The sequence below is a fragment of the Hyla sarda genome, chromosome 6 (genome assembly GCF_029499605.1).
Source record: "Hyla sarda isolate aHylSar1 chromosome 6, aHylSar1.hap1, whole genome shotgun sequence".
NCBI lineage: Eukaryota > Metazoa > Chordata > Amphibia > Anura > Hylidae > Hyla > Hyla sarda.
This window is the reverse complement of record NC_079194.1, coordinates 50,451,990-50,470,260: the sequence shown is the minus strand read 5'-3', so window position 1 is coordinate 50,470,260 and position 18,271 is coordinate 50,451,990. Positions and strand designations below refer to the sequence as shown.

The 18,271-nt window shown below is 44.2% G+C and overlaps 1 protein-coding gene across 2 annotated transcripts in view; it reads left to right on the top strand.

Moving 5' to 3' along the window:
- Positions 1–17,904, top strand: part of SCYL3 (SCY1 like pseudokinase 3) — a 65,751-nt gene extending 47,847 nt beyond the window's left edge. For both annotated transcript variants that reach the window (XM_056523673.1, XM_056523674.1), the window contains exons 11-12: positions 12,484–13,118; positions 17,384–17,904. In XM_056523673.1, coding sequence (XP_056379648.1) covers positions 12,484–13,118; positions 17,384–17,449 — 701 coding nt within the window. In that variant the 3' untranslated portion in view covers positions 17,450–17,904. The remainder of the gene's footprint in view (positions 1–12,483; positions 13,119–17,383) is intronic.
- Positions 17,905–18,271: the final 367 nt, after the last annotated feature.

Genomic DNA, 18,271 nt, shown 5'->3' with positions numbered 1-18,271 from the left:
TCCACCCTGTGACATCTTATATTGTTATTTGATGGTATTGTTACCTTGCTTACCAAATTGTATTTTGAGTTCACTGTTAACCGATATTATGTCTAGGCCTCTCAAGGCCGTTTTGCCTACTGTATCCTCTTATGTCTTACCTATGTACTACTTACTGTGTTTAATAAACTCCTTTTGAATTGGGAAAAGTCGCTTTTGGTAAATTCAGCACCAATACATTTTTCCATCTAAAATAGACTAGAATGCATCATGTTCTAAAAATCCTCTAAAGCAAAAGTCGTGCATATTTAGACTGCAACTTTCTGTGTGACAAATTTAGACAGGAAAAACCAGTCTAAATCCTTTGATAGATCTCCCCATAGTCTTAGACATCAACATGAAACTGAGGGGGAACATACACGGCCACCAAAGAAAAACTGAAGGCATGGAACGAACACTGAACAATCATAAACCTGCCAAAATGGTCGCAAGCCACTTGATCTAGAACAAGAGGGAGAGGGATTTAGTCACTAAAATAGACAAAGTCCAAACACAGAGCCTGTTTAAATTTAGAGTTAAGGCCCCGAACATTCCAACTCATAACCTTAAGGGACCCCATTATTAGTACCTTTTAAAAAAAAAAAAAGTCAGCAGGAAAAACACGACAGGGCAGTGAACCCCAGCCTCCAAAATAAGATATGGGAGCAATAATAAAACTCAGAACACAATGCCACCACCTGGGGCACTCCAGGAACATATACCACAGACAGGACAATGGACCAGACAAACATGTAAACAAACACAAAAGCAAATGCAAAGCGGAACAATTGCATCCCCAACAAAACACTGGGAACTAGTGCAGACCTAAACTCTAACAAGTAGGAGGTAGCAAGGACTCCAGCAATACAAACAGCCCCACACCAACCCAAACCATCTAATTAACTAAGCGGGCCAACTCACTAAATCATCTCAAAATGGGCAGAAACAGGAGAAAAATTTTCAATAAGCACAATACCCCGGGGAACCTAAATAGCAACCTAGCTTCCTACTCGAACTAGCTAAGAAAGGGGTTACTCTTGGAAAAAGTCTGCCTCAGATATCAGTCTGGGGGGCCGCCACCAGCGCAGCATCCACCCACTGCAGATCCTTGACCGGAGAGGTAAAGAACCACTTTGCCGCTCCATCCACCACGCACAGTCTGGCCGCGAATAACATGGCTTAGCGGTATCCTTTTAATACGCAGGTGAAGACGGACTTCAGTAAATTTTAACCCTCTGTTTGCGCAGTTCCACGGAGAAATCAGGATAGAATGCAACTCGACTGCCATTAAGATGTACTTCTCCTTTTAATGCGGACAGCTCTCAAGATAGCGTCTCTGTCCCTGTAGTGAAGCAGTTTTGCCAGGAATGGTCTCTGAGGACCCCAGGAGGAGGGGGCCTAGCCGGAACTCTGTGTGCCCTTTCCACAGTGAAGTAGGGGGGGGGGGGAAAGGTGTCAGGCGGCAGAATCTTTTAACCAGAATTCCAGGAAGGCAACCGGATCCGAACCCTCAGCCTTCTCAGGAAAGCCGACCTATATTACTGCGCCTAAGCCTATTTTCAAGATCATCCGCTCGGTCAAGGACAGTTTTTATTTGGCGCTGCATAGAAGACATCTGCTCTGGCAAAGGCTGCAAGGCATCCTACACAGCTTGCCCCGTGCATTTCTGCGTCTCATGGCGGAAATTCACAAATTCTTGCCAAATTAATCAATTTTTGACACCATGGCCTGGCAGGAAGTAAAGGCTGTTAACAACTCTGTGAATTTTTGGTCAATGACATCAACCGGGCATGAGGAATGCTGGGGCCAATCCTATCTCTCAGGGGTGGGCGAGCTGGAAAACGGGGGTGAGGGCTCAGGTGATGCTCTACCCACATCCTCAGGCGGTCTAGAGTACTGACTGTGAGGGTCTTGGCCATATGGGTAAACACTTCAGAGACCAGGGGGGTAGAAACACAGGAGTCCCTTCTAGCCAGCCCACTAGCCTGAGACTGGCCCTCATCTGAGGAAACTTCATCTTCTGTAGACTGTCTGGCCGACTCAGCCGCCTGCTTAGATTTGTTGGAAGGACTCCTTGGAACTGCCATCTCTGCTGTAGCACAGCCACAAAGGTCCCACAGGAGCACCACAAAGCCCAGCAATCACTGTCTGAACAAGTCTAAGCACACAGGCAGCACAATATCAGTTTATCAGCAGGGAGCAAGCACAGACCAGCCTAGCTGCAGGTGTATAGCAGAAAGGTGAGGGGAGGAGTGCAAATACAGTCCAGCAATCAGTATAATAGGTGTTTATCCTCCGGAAGAAGCTCCAACTGTATCTTATTCAGCACAGCAGCAGCAGTGTCAATGTACTCACTGTGAAGCACCAGTCCAAAGCACCCCTGCAGAGTAGTATTAGGAGAACTCAGAGGGCACCTCTCCAGCTGCTCTGCCGTTCAGCCCGATCCGGCACAGTTCCCGGTGCCGCTCAGCAGAATCCTCTGCCCGCGAACTGGACAGGTCCCAGAGGCGACCTCCAGGTTCCCCCGACTGTCAGGGCTCTCGAATAGTGAGTGAGACCTCTCAGGGTAGAGAATTCAGGGTTATTTAGAGCTGGGGTAGCAGGAGCACAGCAATGTGCTCATCCGGGCCATGCCCCCCAAGAGGATGTTTATTTGAATGATTTTGGCACAAAACACAGTGCAAATAAAAACAACAAATCCTAAGCCTGTCCGACTTGAACTAAACATCAGAATACCTTACTATCCTTCTGCAGGCCTAATGTCTAGCCCCAAGCAAAATCACAAATTTGTCCATAGAGGAAGGTTCAGACCTGGTAGGTTTGAGCTGCAGTGCTGGCTGTGGCTGCTTCTTAGTCTCTCCTTGAGTTCTCAAACCTCAACAGCCTTTTGTTTTTAAGGCTTCCTCCCCAGCAATCAACACAGGAAGCTTCACCTGAGAATACCTTGGAGAAGGGAAAATACATGGCGGACTAGGGGTGTGGACTGGAGCACTCCCAATACCCCCCCCCCTTTTTTTTTTCTTCAGACCTGAGGTCTGGGGATTTTTGGTGACCATGCATTACACCCCCTGTACAATGCATCCCCATTCCCTTGTAATTTCCCCTGTCTATGTTCCACTTTAAAACTTAAATTTTGTAAGGAGAGAAACCATCTGGTCACTCTCTTTCATTTCTCTCTATTTTTTTTTTCCATCCAGGTCAGAGGAGCATGGTCTGTCACCAACACAAATTCTCTACCCAGCAGACTTGATGGCATGACACTCTCATTCCACTATGGCATAATTTTTCTCTACTGGGGTCAGTTTCCTACTCGGGTACATTACTGGGTGTTCTTCCCCATTTACCACTTGTGACAGGACTGCTTCCAAACCTGTATAAGACGCATCTGTCTGGACCAGAAACTGTTAGCTGAAATCTGGGGAAATGAGAACTGGCTGTTCACACAGGGCAGACTTTAGGCTTTGAAAAGCCTCTTTTGCTTTTGGGGTCCACCTCACCATTTCTGACTTACCGCCCTTCGTTAAGTCTGTCACTGGTGTAGCAACTGAGGCAAAGTTGGGCACCAACCGCCGGTAGTACCCGGTTATGCCAAGGAAGGCCTTCACCTGTTTCTCTGTTAATGGCCTGGGCCAGTTCTGTATTGCCTCAATCTTATTGATTTGGGGTTTAACCAGCCCTCTACCAATAATGTATAACCTAGGTATTTTGCTTCCTCCAGACCCACTGCACATTTCTCAGGGTTTATGGTTAAGCCTGCATCACTGATGGCATCTAACACAGCCTGTACCTTACAGAGGTAACTTTCCAGTCAGACAAAAAAAATGACCACATCGTCCAGATAAGCAGCGGCATAATCACGATGTGGTCTCAAGATCAATCAGCCTTTGAAATGTAGCAGGGGCCCCATGTAACCCAAATAGCATCACAACATACTGGAACAGTCCTTCTGGAGTGGAAAATGTCCCCTAGCAGATTTAACAATGGGCCCCATCAGATCCATGGCAATTCTCTCAAAGGGTATTTAATGATGGGAAGTGGCACCAAGGGGCTACAGAAGTGTAGTGTTGGGGCACTTAATTGGCATGTGGGGCATGACTCACAGTACTGTTTCACTTCTTCATACACCCCAGGCCAGAAAAACCTTTGGAGGACCCTCTCTGTTTTGTTCGTCCCCAAATGCCCCCCAAACACATGGTTATGAGCCATGTCCAGTACCATGCGTCGGTTTGGTTTTGGCACCAGAAACTGTTCCACAATTTCATTGTTAACTTTGGTGATCCGATACACAAGATCCCCATTTATGGAAAAATGTGGAAATTTCTGGTCAGCATCTGGTTTCTGTGGTACCCCATTTACTACCGTGACATTTGCCCGTGACGTTTCCAGAGTGGGGTCTCTCACTTGCTCAGTCTTAAAGTTACCCTGAGACACTTCTAGATCTAAGACCTGTTGGCCAGGTAAGGAAGTCTCTTCTTCCCCAGCTAACACCTGCAAGGGAAAAAGGTCATCACTACACATTTCAGGTGGACCCACATTTCCATAATGGCCCTCATCGGTACCATTGTTTCCAATGGCTGTCTCACATGTCTCATTATTAACAGGGAGATGTACAGATTCTGCAGGAGTTTCTTCCCCAGCTGCAGAAGTACTTCCCCTTTTCCACAACTCCCAGAAATCACAGCCTAATATAACTTGGTATGTAAGTTGTTTTACGACCCCGACTTTGTAGGTCACAGTTCCAGACTGAGTAACCAACTTAACAGGGGCCACAGGGTAAGCTGCAATATCCACGTGGATACTTAGCAATCTTATGTGTTAGTTCAGCACATAGTCCCTAGCCACAAGGCTGGCCCGAATCAATTATACCAGGCTACCAGAGTCCAAAAAGGCCTTCACGGAGCAGTCCTTTATCTTAACCATACAAACATGTGGCTCAGTCTTTGACCCTGGAACGGCTGCACACGCAGGTTCGGCAAATAGCAACTGTCGCCAAACTAGCATCACACATTATGGGCTCAGGGGAAAGAGGGAAATAGGTGGCTATGTGTCCCAGTTCATGGCACCTCCGGCACTGGGATGTTTTTGGCCTCTTTAGCATGGAGTCCTTTTTAGGACTGGTGGGCCCCTGAGGTTCAGGATCAGTATTTTGCCCTTGCCCAAACTCTAGATCCCTGCTCCCTCTCACACTTTTCCACACACCTCCAGCTGGAACTCTCACAGGTTTGATGGTCCTGGAAGGTGTTGGTTCTGCAGGGACATCAGTGGTAGTCCTCGGTTGCTATGAACCTTTCCTCCATGTTGATAAGCTGTTCAGCAGTCTGGGGGTCTCCTTGTCCCCACAGTTGTAGCTCCGCCGGCAGGGTCCGGAAGAAATGGTCCACTACGATCTTTTCCATGATCTGGGCTGGTGTAGAGAGTTCTGGTTCCAGCCACTTTTGTACCGGATAAATAAGATCATACATCTGTGACCGGGCGGGTTTATCCATGGCGTAGCTCCAACTGTGCACTCTCCTGGCACGAACAGCTGGCGTAACACCCAGGCGGGCAAGGATCTCCATTTTTAGTTTAGCATAGTCCCGCACATCGTGCTCCCTAAAGTCATAGTAGGCCTTTTGTGGTTCACCTGTCGGAAAGGGCGCAATCACTTCTGCCCACGCTGCAACTGGCAGTCTATCTCTCCCCGCCACTCTCTAATATGGTGAGGTAGGCCTCGACATCCTCATCGGGTGTCATTTTTTTTTTGTAAGACCCGCTGAATGGCCCTCTTCACATTTACAGTCTCAGGGAGGCTTCTCTTCACTCTTGAGGTTGAGCCACAACTGTCTCTCGGAGCGCAGCAATCTGCTCCATTAACAAGCGATTCATTTCCTGTTGTTGTGCCATGGACTTCTCAGGTTAGGAACACAACATAAACATAAATGCACTGGTGTGGTGGATGCAACAATGACATTAGTTAACCCTCAAAACTGATGTAAAATTGAGACATTAGCCAGTATATCCTTATATGAAGGACATACCTGAGCCCGCATACCACGCCAAGGTTTCTCAAATGATGCGGGACCTAACCTAAACCTGCCTGTGCATGATAAGCAAGAAAACAGGGGCAAATGCGCAATTACAAAAGCTTTTGGTCCGACTTACAGACTGCTCCCAGTGTCAACTCCAGTGTGTGGTCACACAAACAATGGGAGGGAGGAAGCAGGCTATAAGCCCCACCTAAGTAGGCTGATGAGTTGCCGGCCTCACAGGTGCATCTAAATGCTACCTACACATAAAGGCGCATTGGTATATTATTACAAAACAAACACAACAAGAACGTGGTCTCAAATGTCAGGAAGTGCTCGAGCCCAAATGCTGGTGTGCATTTATAGGGAATAGCAAGTCCTGCACTTGTGGTCCGTTGCTATGGGCAATCCCCATGGGCATTTTTTGCTGGGGATTGCCCATAGCAACGGACCACAATTTGCCCCTGTTTTCTTGCTTATCATGCACAGGCAGGTTTAGGTTAGGTCCCGCATCACTTGAGAAACCTTGGCGTGGTATGCGGGCTCAGGTATGTCCTTCATATAAGGATATACTGGCTAATGTCTCAATTTTACATCAGTTTTGAGGGTTAGCTAATGTCATTGTTACATTCACCACACCACTGCATTTATGTTTATGTTGTGTTTCTGTACTTCTCTATGTTCACATCCACACACCCATTCATCGGGTAAGGATGATATATGTTGGTCCTTGTGGTTGGTTGCAGACATCCTCCATTGTATGCATTTTTTGCTGGGGATTGCCCATAGCAACGGACCACAAGTGCAGGACTTGCTATTCCCTATAAATGCACACCAGCATTTGGGCTCGAGCACTTCCTGACATTTGAGACCACGTTCTTGTTGTGTTTGTCATGTCTCAGGTTAGCCTGTATCAGCTGCTTTATCACCTCTTCTGTTGTGCTGGATGGGCGTTGCAATGCAGCAGCAGCTTTCACCCAGGACATATGCTTCTGGCCCTTTTTTTAAAAGTCCACAAAAATTCAAATGCAATGTTTTGTCATGCCGTTGCCCCTAGCAACAGATTGCCCGCATCCTTCCACCAATTGTAGGGAACAGCTCACAAGGTGGGGCCTGCAATGACAGTATTCACACAGGCAGCGGGTTTCAACAGTCCAAGAGGATGTTTATTTGAATGATTTTGGCACAAAGCACAGTGCAAACAACAAAAAACAAATCCTAAGCCTGTCCGTCTCTAACTAAACATCAGGATACCTCGCTATCCTACTGCAGGCCTAATGTCCGGCCCCAAACAAAATCACAAATTGTCCATAGAGGAAGGTTCAGACCTGGTAGGTTTGAGCTGCAGTCCAGGATACATTCACATGGGTGGGGGTTTCCAGCGAGTTTCCAGCTTCAAGTTTGAGCTGCGTCAAATTTTCGGCTTCAGTACAAACTCCCAGCGGGAAAAGCTCTGTAAACCCCCACCCGTGTGACTGTACCCTATAAACACTACTCTAACACAAAATAAAAAGTAAACCACTACATATACACGCACCCTTGCACTGTCTCCCCCCCCCCCCCCCCCCCCAAATAAAAATTAAAAACGTCTCGTACGACGGCACTGTTTCCAAAACGGAGCCTCCAGCTGTTGCAAAACAACAACTCCTAGTATTGCTGGACAGCCATTGACTGTCCAGGCATGCTGGGAGTTTTGCAAAAGCTGTAGGCACCCTATTTAGGAAACACTGCCGTACAGTATTACCTAATTTAGGCCTCAAATGCGCATGGCGCTCTCTCACTCCGGAGCCCTGTTGTATTTCAAGGCAACAGTTTAGTGCCACATATGGGGCATTTCCGTACTCGGGAGAAATTGTTACAAATTTTGGGGGGCTTTTTCTCCTTTTACCCCTTATGAAAAGGTAAAGTTGGGGTCTATACCTGCATGTTAGTGTAAAAAAATAAAAAATTTTACACTAACATGCTGCTGTTGCCCCATACGTTTCATTTTCACAATAGATAAAAAGGAAAAAAGACCCTCAAAAAGGAAAAAAGACCCTCAAAACTTGTAATAACAAATATCAAAATACCCCATATGTGGACGTAAAGTGCTCTGCGGGAACACAACAAGCCTTAGGAGTGAGAGCGCACCATTTACATTTGAGGCCTAAATTGGTGATTTGCACATGGGTGTAACACTGAATGTAACAAGGGGTGCAGTGAGCATTTACACCCCACAGGTGTCTGACAGATCTTTTAGAACATTTTTGAAAATTTTTCATTTGCACAGCCCACTGTTCCAAAGATCTGTCAAACACCATTGGGGTGTAAATGCTCACTGCACCCCTTGTTACAATCTGTGAGGGGTGTAGTTTTCAAAATGGGGTGACATGTGGGGGGGTCCGCTGTTCTGGCACCATGGGGGCTTTGTAAACGCACATGGGCCCCGATTTCCATTCCAGCCAAATTCTCTCTCCAAAAGCCCAATGGTGCTCCTTCTCTTCTGAGCCCTGTAGTACGCCCGCAGAGTACTTTACATCCACCTATGGGGTATTTCCATACTCAGAAGAAATGGGGTTACACATTTTGGGGGGCTTTTTCTCCTATAAACCCTTGTGAACATGAAAAATTTGGGGTGACACTAGCATTTTAGTGAAAAAAAATCAAATTTTTAATTTTAAAGTCAAATTTGTCAAACACATGTGGGGTGTAAAGGATCACTGTATCCCTTGTTACATTCCTTGAGGGGTGTAGTTTCCCAAGTAGTGAGCCATGTGGCTCAGGTTTTTTTTTTTTTTTTTTTTTTTTTGCTGTTCTGGCAAAACCATTTCATCAAAATTCGCTCTCCAAAATCTCATTGTCGCTCTTTCCCTTCTGAGCATTGTAGCGCAGCCACAGAGCACTTTACATCCACATATGAGGTATTTTCTTACTCAAGAGAAATTAGGTTACAAATTTTGGGGGGGCATTTGTAACCAAAAAAAAGAAAAAAAATGGGTCTACAAGAACATGTTAGTGTAAAAAATGAGTTTGAATTTTCTCCTCCACGTTGCTGCTATTCCTGTGAAACACCTAAAGGGTTAGCAAATGTTCTCAATGTCATTTTCAGTACTTTGAGGGGTGCAGTTTTCATAATGGGGTCCATTTTGGGGTATAAAGACCCTCAAATTGACTTCAAAACTGAACTGGTCCCTGAAAAATTCTTATTTTGAAATTTTCATAAAAAATTGGAAAATTGCTGTTAAACTTCAAAAAGTAAAATGTCAACTTTATGATGCAAACATAAAGTAGACATACTGTATATGTGGATCAATGTAAAATTTGACCTGTCAATTTTCCTTACAAGCAGAGAGTTTCAAAGTTATAAAAATGCTAAATAAAAAAAATTTCATCAAATGTTTGCATTTTTCACCAAGAAATGATGCAAGTATTGACAAAAATTTGCCACTAACATAAAGTAGAATATGTCACGAAAAATCTATCTTTGAATCAAATTCTTAAGTAAAAGCATCTCAGAGTTAGTAATGCTTAAAGTGACAGTGGTCAGATGTGCAAAAAAAATGCTCTGGTACTTAAAGGGGGTACTCCCCCTGGAAATGTTATTTATAATTTTTTATTTTTTTTTTATCTACTGGTGCCAGAAACTTAAAGGACAACTGCAGTGGTAAACATTTATATATGCCCGTGCCCGGGCCTCAAAAATAAACAAAATAAACTCGTACATGCCTTCCTACAAGCCCCCGTTGGTCCGGCACAGGCCTCACGGTCCGGCAGTGCTGACGTCATTCCACTTCCTGGGGACGGGGACACCGCAGAGTCGTCGGCGTATCACCGGCCGTAGCGATGTCCCGCCCCGGTCGGTGATAGGCTGAGCCCACTGTCATGTAAGAAGCCGGCCAGAGCTCCTTACATGACAGTGAGCTCAGCCTATCACAGGCCGGGGCGGGACATCGCCACGGCCGGTAATATGCCGACCGCTCTGCGGCGTCCCTTTCCCCAGGAAGTGGGATGATGCCAGCATTGCCGGACCGTTAGGCCTGTGCCGGACCAACGGGGGCTCGTAGGAAGGCATGTATGAGTTTATTTTGTTTATTTTTGAGGCACGGGCATATATAAATGTTTACCACTCCAGTTGTCCTTTAAACAGATTTGTAAATTATTTTTATTAAAAAAAATCTTAATCCTTCTAGTACTTATCAACTTCTATTTACTTATCAGTGCTTATTTGCTCCACAGGAAGTTATTTTCTTTTTGAATTTCCTTTCTGTCTGAACACAGTGCTCTCTGCTGACACCATTTTAGGAACTGTCTGGAGCAGGAGAGGTTTTCTATGGGGATTTGCGCCTACTCTGGACAGTTCCTAAAATGAACAGAGATGGAAGAACTTCCTGTGGAGCAAATAGAAGCTGATAAGTACTAGAAGGATTAAGATTTATACATAGAAGTAATTTAGAAATCTGTTTAACTTTCTGGCACCAGTTGATTTAAAAAAATTATTTTTCCAGGGGAGTACCCCTTTAAGGTCATAATGGGCTTGGTCCTCAAGGGGTTAAACAAAAGAGCCCCAGCAGACTATGCCCTGCTAAAGCAGCATATAACCTTCTGGATTTCCTTTACCGTGCTTGGCTGAGGAAACCAGGTGAGATATACACCCTATCCACCACTTTCCCATACACTTTACCGCACTGTTATTCGTAATAAAATAGGTTTAACCGGTTAAGGACGAAGGAGGTACAGATACGGCCTTGCGTCTTGGTACTTAAGGACCGAGGGCATACCTATACGCCTTACGTGGCTTTGAAGTGAGCGCAGGAGCTGCGCTCGCTTCAGGGCAGTGAGAGTCTGCTACTATCAGTAACCTCACACTCTCAGTGCTTATGCCGGGCAGTAAAAATCAAATCCCCCTTATTTTTCCATTTTACAAAAAAGGGAAAAAAATTAACACATTTGGTATCATCGCGTGCGTAAATGTTCAAACTATTAAAATATATTGTCTCTGATCCCGCATAGTAACCGGCTTAGACGTAAAAAAAAATACTAAACCGAAAAAGGACAGATTTGTTTTTTTTAACCACATACCAACAAAAATGGTATTGATAAAAACTACAGATCACGGTGCATAAAATGAGCCTTCACACATCCCCGTATAAGGAAAAATAAAGTTATAGGGGTCAGAAAACGACAATTTTATGCATACCAATTTTGTTAAAAAAAAGTTTGCATTTTTTTTTTTAAATAGTTCAATAATAGAAAAACTGTATAAATTGGGTAACGTTTTAATCGCATTGACCTACAGAATAAAGACCATGAAGTGTGGTGCATAAAAACCAGACCTCCCAAAAAAATAGCAGTTTTCTTAAAAATTTTCCACCCTCAAATTTTTTTTTGTTGTGCCGTACATTTTCTTTTGGGATTTTCACCCCAATATTTATTTTTAACAGCATACAAAATGACTGTTGTCTCAGATTTTTCCCAGGTTGCAATGCGGCCTAGACCCGACTCACTAGTTAGCTGATGACAGGGAGCCTGTCCGCTTCAATGGGTGGAGGGATCGCTTGGTGGGAGAGAGATCAATCTGCAACTAATTCAACAGCTGTAGGCACCCTGATTGAAAACCACAGGTCTTTTGAAGGGATGCAGCTCATTTATGTTTCAAAGGGTGGGGTGGCTGATGTGTGAGAGGGAGGAAAATTGAATTATGGGATTTGTAGGCAAAGAAGAAAGCTCAAAAAGGAAATGGCCAGTTCACAAAAAGCTAGCCACAGTGTTATGGTAATCTCACAGCATAGCCATTTAGCCCCAAGACAAGCGCAGATTCTTCCTAACCATGTCCATTACTGTCTGCCAGGTATGTACAAAAATCACCTTATGGTGGATAACCCCTTTAAGGCCAAAATGAGCTTTGTCCTTAAAGGGGTACTGTTCCGAACGCTGGAGCCGGCTCTGGGAGCTCTTGGCGTCATAGTCCCGCCCCCTCATGACTTCATGCCCAGCCCCTCAATGCATAGACTTTCATTGAGTGGGCGGGGTGAAATGTCAGGAGGGGGCGAGGCTATGATGTCACGAGCTGCCGGCTCCAATGTTTGGAACAGTTTGTTCCAAACACTGAGCAGCAGAGTACCCCTTTAAGGGGTTAAAAAAAGGTAATTTTCTTAGGACACATTCCCGTTTAAGAAAATTGCCTCAGAGCAGAAAATGTTATAAAATAACAATTTGTCACCCATTAAGTTGCCCTCTCTTCTTTGTTGCTGCCATCTGGTAGTCCTGTGGGATCATTCACACGGCCACTGCAGATAACTATTGGCCTCAGTGGTTCATACCATATATACAAGTATGAGATCTGTGATTGGCTGCAGTGGTCATGTGAATGGGGGGGGTACATGATGCAGGACCAGTGGGGACCACTGGACTAATGGCTTTGGAGCCAGTGTATATTCTAATCACCTCTTATTCTAAATTCTCTTTCTTTTATTCCGTGCAGGTTTTAAGGAATATAATTTGTCGCACTCAATGACTGATGTTCCTGTGGTCAAAACAACTATCTCCCCTAAATCTGAACAAATACAGCAATTGCCAGAAGACTGGCCAGACTGGAACGAATCAGATGGTTTCACAAGTGACAATTTTGTCAATATGGTGCAAAAGACAGAAGAGGTGGGTGATCCTCCAGATACTGAGCAGTGGGATGACTTTAATGTGCCTGATCGTCCGAAACCTGAAGCTGCCCATGTCTCCAATGAAGAAAATGTGAATTTAGAAGAAAAAAGACTTTCCGGTTTGAACTCTGTTCCCAGTTCGGATAAGACTTCTCTCAGTTACAACCAGTCACCATCAGTATTAACATTAACAAAACCTGCACAGGATAAAGTCTCTGATAAGAAACTGGAGTCGTGGAATATTTTGGGGGACGAATTCACAATAAAGGTCAAGAGCAAAACCAGAGACCCCGAGTTGGATTTTTTTGCTGATATGGCACCAGAAATCAAAATGTCTACTGCTTTTTCTTCTCTTGGATACAATGAAGACACTGTAAATAACACGGAGCCCAATGTACAGCCAAATAGTAAACAAGATAATACATTTTCATCCATATTTGCTGCTGCTGAAGTGGGAGAGGTAAGAAAAAAAAATTCTGTATATATAAAGAGACGTAAATTATCTAAGAGGATAGTTAAAGTTATTCTGAAGGAATGTGCAGAAGGGTTTGATGGAAATGTGTGATCCCACTTATCCATCAGCTTTGAAAAGTATCAGTAATTTCTGTTTCTAAAACTTTCTGAAGTGTGTGTCTCAACCAAGGAAGCCAGTGACATGTTAAAGAGTACCTATCATGATCTAAACTCTCCCAATTCTCTCCCTCACCCGACCCCCCCTATCTGTCCCTGACTCTCACTGACACTATCCCTGTGTTTCTTTTCATTCAAAACCCCCTCTTTGTATCTGATTGTCTTCTTGGATGCTCATTCAGCCATCCTAGTGTGAGGGAGCAAGGGGGTGTGGCCCAGCATAGAGGCTGTGGACACAGCAGCCGGCAGCTCTGAATCTTCTCCTCTCTGTTTACAACTACATGTGCAGAGAGAAGAAAGATTGGAGCTCAGATAGTAAAATGAATGAGGGCATGCGGTAAGACGGAGTTAGGAGTATGTCTTGCTGTGCTGAGCTTGTTTGTGTCCCGGCTGCAGTCTGAGATTTAGGACTCCAGCATGAGTCTGAAATCTATAAAAAGGGCTTGCGACCAGGACTGGTAGGGAGACCCCTAGTGGTTGTTTTTTCAAAGTGGAAAATTAAATAGAAAGAAGCATATTTTTTAATAACATGCAATTGGAAAGTTATTCTGTATACATTAATCTATAATATATCAAAAGTACCCTTTAAGTCTTATTTTCACACTCTTTACCTGGTGCATATAGATAAAGATACATTTCACTATGGACCAGGTAAACAGTGTGAAAACACTCCTATAAAATGATGTGGAATTTGTAAAGTGGACATATGATATGAGCATAAAAACAGGTATCCTTTAAATGTAACCCCTTCACGACCACGGACGTAAATGTATGTCCTGGCTTGGCGGGACTTCCCGCACCAGGGCGTACATTTACGTCCTGTGTATGCCCGCGAGCATCGGAACGGTGCTCGCGTCATACACAGCAGGTTCCGGCTGCTAGCAGCAGCAGTCGGGGACCCGCCCGTAATGGCCGACATCCGCGATCACGCCATTAACCCCTCAGATGCCGTGATCAATACGGATCACGGCATTGCGGTACTTTGATTGGATGATCGGATCGCCCTCACCTGCCTCCGCCCGTCTCCCGGGGTCTTCTGCTCTGGTCTGAGATCGAGCAGACCAGAGCAGAAGATCACCGATAATACTGAGCAGTGCTGTGTCCTATACATAGCACTGCACAGTATTAGCAAAGGATTGCTATAGATAGTCCCCTATGGGGACATAAAAAGTGTGGAAAGAAGGAAAAAAAAAAAAAAGTTGAAAAATTTTAAAATAAAAAGTAAATATATTTGATATCGCCGCGTGCGTAAATGTCTGAACTATCAAAATATAATGTTAATGATCCCGTACGGTGAATGGCGTAAACGTAAAAAATAAAAAAAGTCCAAAAATGCTGCTTTTTTGTCACATTTTATTAAAAAAAAAATTAAAAATTATCTAAAAGTTTTATATATGCAAATGTGGTATCTAAAAAAAAGTACAGATGACGGTGCAAAAATGAGCCCTCATACCGCCTTATATACGGAAAAATGAAAAAGTTATAGGTTGTCAAAATAGGGCGATTTTAGATTACTGATTTTGTACAAAAAGTTTTAGATTTTTTTTTAAGCGGTACAAAAATATAAAAGTATCTAGCCATGGGTATCCATTTTAATCATATTGACCCACAGAATAAAGAACATATATAATTTTTACCGTAAATGGTACAGTGTGAAAAAAAATTTTGGTTTTCATTTAAATTTCCTCCCTAAAAAAAAAATTTCTTGGGGTTCGCCGTACATTTTATGGTAAAATTAGAGGTTTCATTACAAAGTACAATTGGTCACGCAAAAAAAAGCCCTTATATCGGTCTGTAGATGGAAATCTTAAAAAGTTATGGATTTTAGAAGGCGAGGAGGAAAAAACACAAATAAAATTGGCCTGGTCCTTAAGGTCAAAATGGGCTTGGTCATTAAGGGGTTAAAGGGAACCGGTCATCGGATCTATAATGCATGGCAATGCGTTATGTATGGTAAGATCTTCTTCATTACCATGTCCAGGAGACGTCACTGCTGGTGGTGATGGTTAAGATATCTCATTTGAAAAGGTGTCCCCCCCGCCGGCCCGAAACTAGTTCCCTGGGCGGGAGCCATCCTCTTCTAGTCTGCTACAGCTGTGATCATGCTCCCTCATGATTGCTGGCCTGGGTCACCAATCTGCTCCCTTAACGATGATGCAGGCCGTGCCTGGGCTGTCAACCACACCGAAGGGGCATGATTACAGCCCAAGCAGATATGAAGTTTGAAAGGTGTCCACCACCACCTCTTCTAGTCCTATCTTCACCATTGCTGCTGGCAAGAACGTCTCCCGGGCATGGTTAGGAAGAAGATTTTACCATATATAACGCATTGCCACGTGTTATATATGGTAAAATCTGATTACATATTCCCTTTAAAGAAGTATCGTGGACAAAAACTTATTCCCTAGCTATATAGAGGGGGCATGGCGGCCCCCACTTCGGGTGGGGGTTGTGACGTGCCGCTGTGGAGGAGATCCAGGGCTCCATACAGGAGATGGCGGTTCCCCCAGCGCTTGGACTCCCGTATTCTAAAACTTATCCCCTAGGGAATAAATTTTTGTCCACGATAATTCTGCTTTTAATGCTGCCTGATCCAAGAGTCTTCGTTGTGATTCTGCCTGCTCTACTACCATTGACTGATAGATCTCTTCCTGTCTGGTTATATTGAGAGATCTAACAATCAAGGCTGATGGGGCAGGAAGAAACCACATCCTCTAATATTTACAAAAACCTGGCTCAAAAAGTTCAAAATGATGGAAATGAAGATCGCTGTAATGTTACACCCTTAAAGGTAACTTTTACCTTTCGCCATCATATAGGGGCTAGAGCAGTGTTTCTCAACCAGGCTGCCTCCAGCCACAGGTTGTCCTGATATAGAGCAGGTGAAGCGGTTATAGGGGATGCCTTGCGGATTCAGGTTTTTGTTTAAATATTTTTTTTTTTTAAATGTGTGTTAAAATAGTAAGAGTTGGGGGTTAATTCACATCTGTACCAAATACATAAGAGTGGACACTAGGGGTGTGAATCGCCAAGAATTTGGCGATACGTTTCGAATCGCGATACCAGTGTGGCGATTCGATATATCGCGATACCGTCTAGGTGACGATACATCACGATATATCCCGATACATCGCCCACCTGGGAGCATTCATAGATCCCAATAGACGCCGCTGTCAGCTTTGACAGCGGCGATCTAGTAGTTCGGTGCACACTTTTCTCATTTTATCCCGTCCGGGCTGCAAAAAAGAAAACACACTTTATCTTACCTGCCAACGAGCCCCCGGAGCTCCGGTACACGTGTTCGGTCCCCGGGCTGTATTCTTCTTACTTCCTGTTAGCCCGGCACGTCACGTCACACGGAGCTTCAGCCTATCACCAGCAGAGGCGGGACATCGCTGCGGCCAGTGATAGGCTGAAGCTCCGTGTGACGTGCCGGGCTAACAGGAAGTAAGAAGAATACAGCCCGGGGACCGAACACCTGTACCGGAGCTCCGGGGGCTCGTTGGCAGGTAAGAAAAAGTGCGTATTTTGCAGCCAGGACGGGATAAAATGAGAAGTGTGCACCGGAGTACTCCTTTTAATAGCCAGCCACGGCGATCGCCGCATGCTGGCTATTAGCGGCGGCCCCCGGCTACTGAAATCAGCCAGGGGTCGCATAGTACGGAGCGGGCACGAGTCGGAGCCCGCTCCATACACCCAGAGCGCCGCCGCGTCAGATCCGGCCTGCCCGGCTCCACAAATGTGGAACTTTTATCTCCTGATGCCCAGGACATGCTGTTCCGGGCGTCAGGAGATAAAAATTCCACATCCCTAAAAGAATCGATTCAAAAATATTTTGAATCGATTCAGTATCGGCAAATGAAAAAATCGCGATTATCGCGAGAATCTATTTTTCTTACATCCCTAGTGGACACTACTTATTTTACTCTTATATTTATTTTTAATATAGACTGTCCGGACAATTCCTTCTATTTTTTTTATGAATAGAAAGGACACTTTTAGATTATATTGAAAGCCAATATGTGACAAACTCCACTTATTTTTGTGCACAGAATTACCTTTTTTTTTTTTTTTTTCCCTTCTATCTTTTTGCAGACAGAAGCAGAAGGCTGGGATGAAGAGAACGATTTTGGTTGGGAAGAAGATGCTACCAAGTGGTGACAGTCTAGAGATTCTCATCCAATACTATTTATTATGAAGGTGGACGTTGGCACCGGGCATTGTGTGTTGACCACACTTGTCTTGATAGGCTCCTTGTCGGACCATGGCATTAACTCTACTGAATTGGTTCATGCCATTGATTTCTCTTGGTTTTGAAGAAGTGGATATTATCTGAAGTTACAGATTTTCTACATTGGATGTTTTAAGCAATGAAATATAATAATTTTACTGAATTGTTAAATTTTTTTCCCTTAAAAATCTTATGCTGCTTGTTGTGCAAATGGATGCCTACCTAATTCTGTTTTTCATCAGCCACGTGCGTTTTCGCATACATTTTAAAAGCCATAGTTTCCTATGATGTTTATGTTTTAATATAATACTTGAAAGTAGAGCAATTGAAATGACCGTTGACTATTATGACACTGTACTTATTGCAGATAAATGATAAAATAATTTGTATTGGCCCAAATGGTTTTCTGAGCAAAACATAAAGCATTTATGGCTTCAGCACAACAGGATTGGTAGCGAGAAGTCTTGGAAAAAGATTGGTACATCTGCTGGTCATGTTGTGTGGCTGTCAGGCATCAAAAACTGCAATCCACTCTAGTTTTGTTGAGGGTTACAGTTTCTCACAATAGACATACAGGACATCCCACTTGCTGAAGGTCCAGAAAAGGCTGCCGTAACTAATACTAATAAACACATTATATAGGGAACCTGTTATCCGTTATATGCTGCTCAAAACTGCAGGCAGTGCGGTCTGATGGGTTTTTTTGTTTTTCCCCCCCAGGTTAAAAAAAAAAAAATTACCCCCTAATTTTT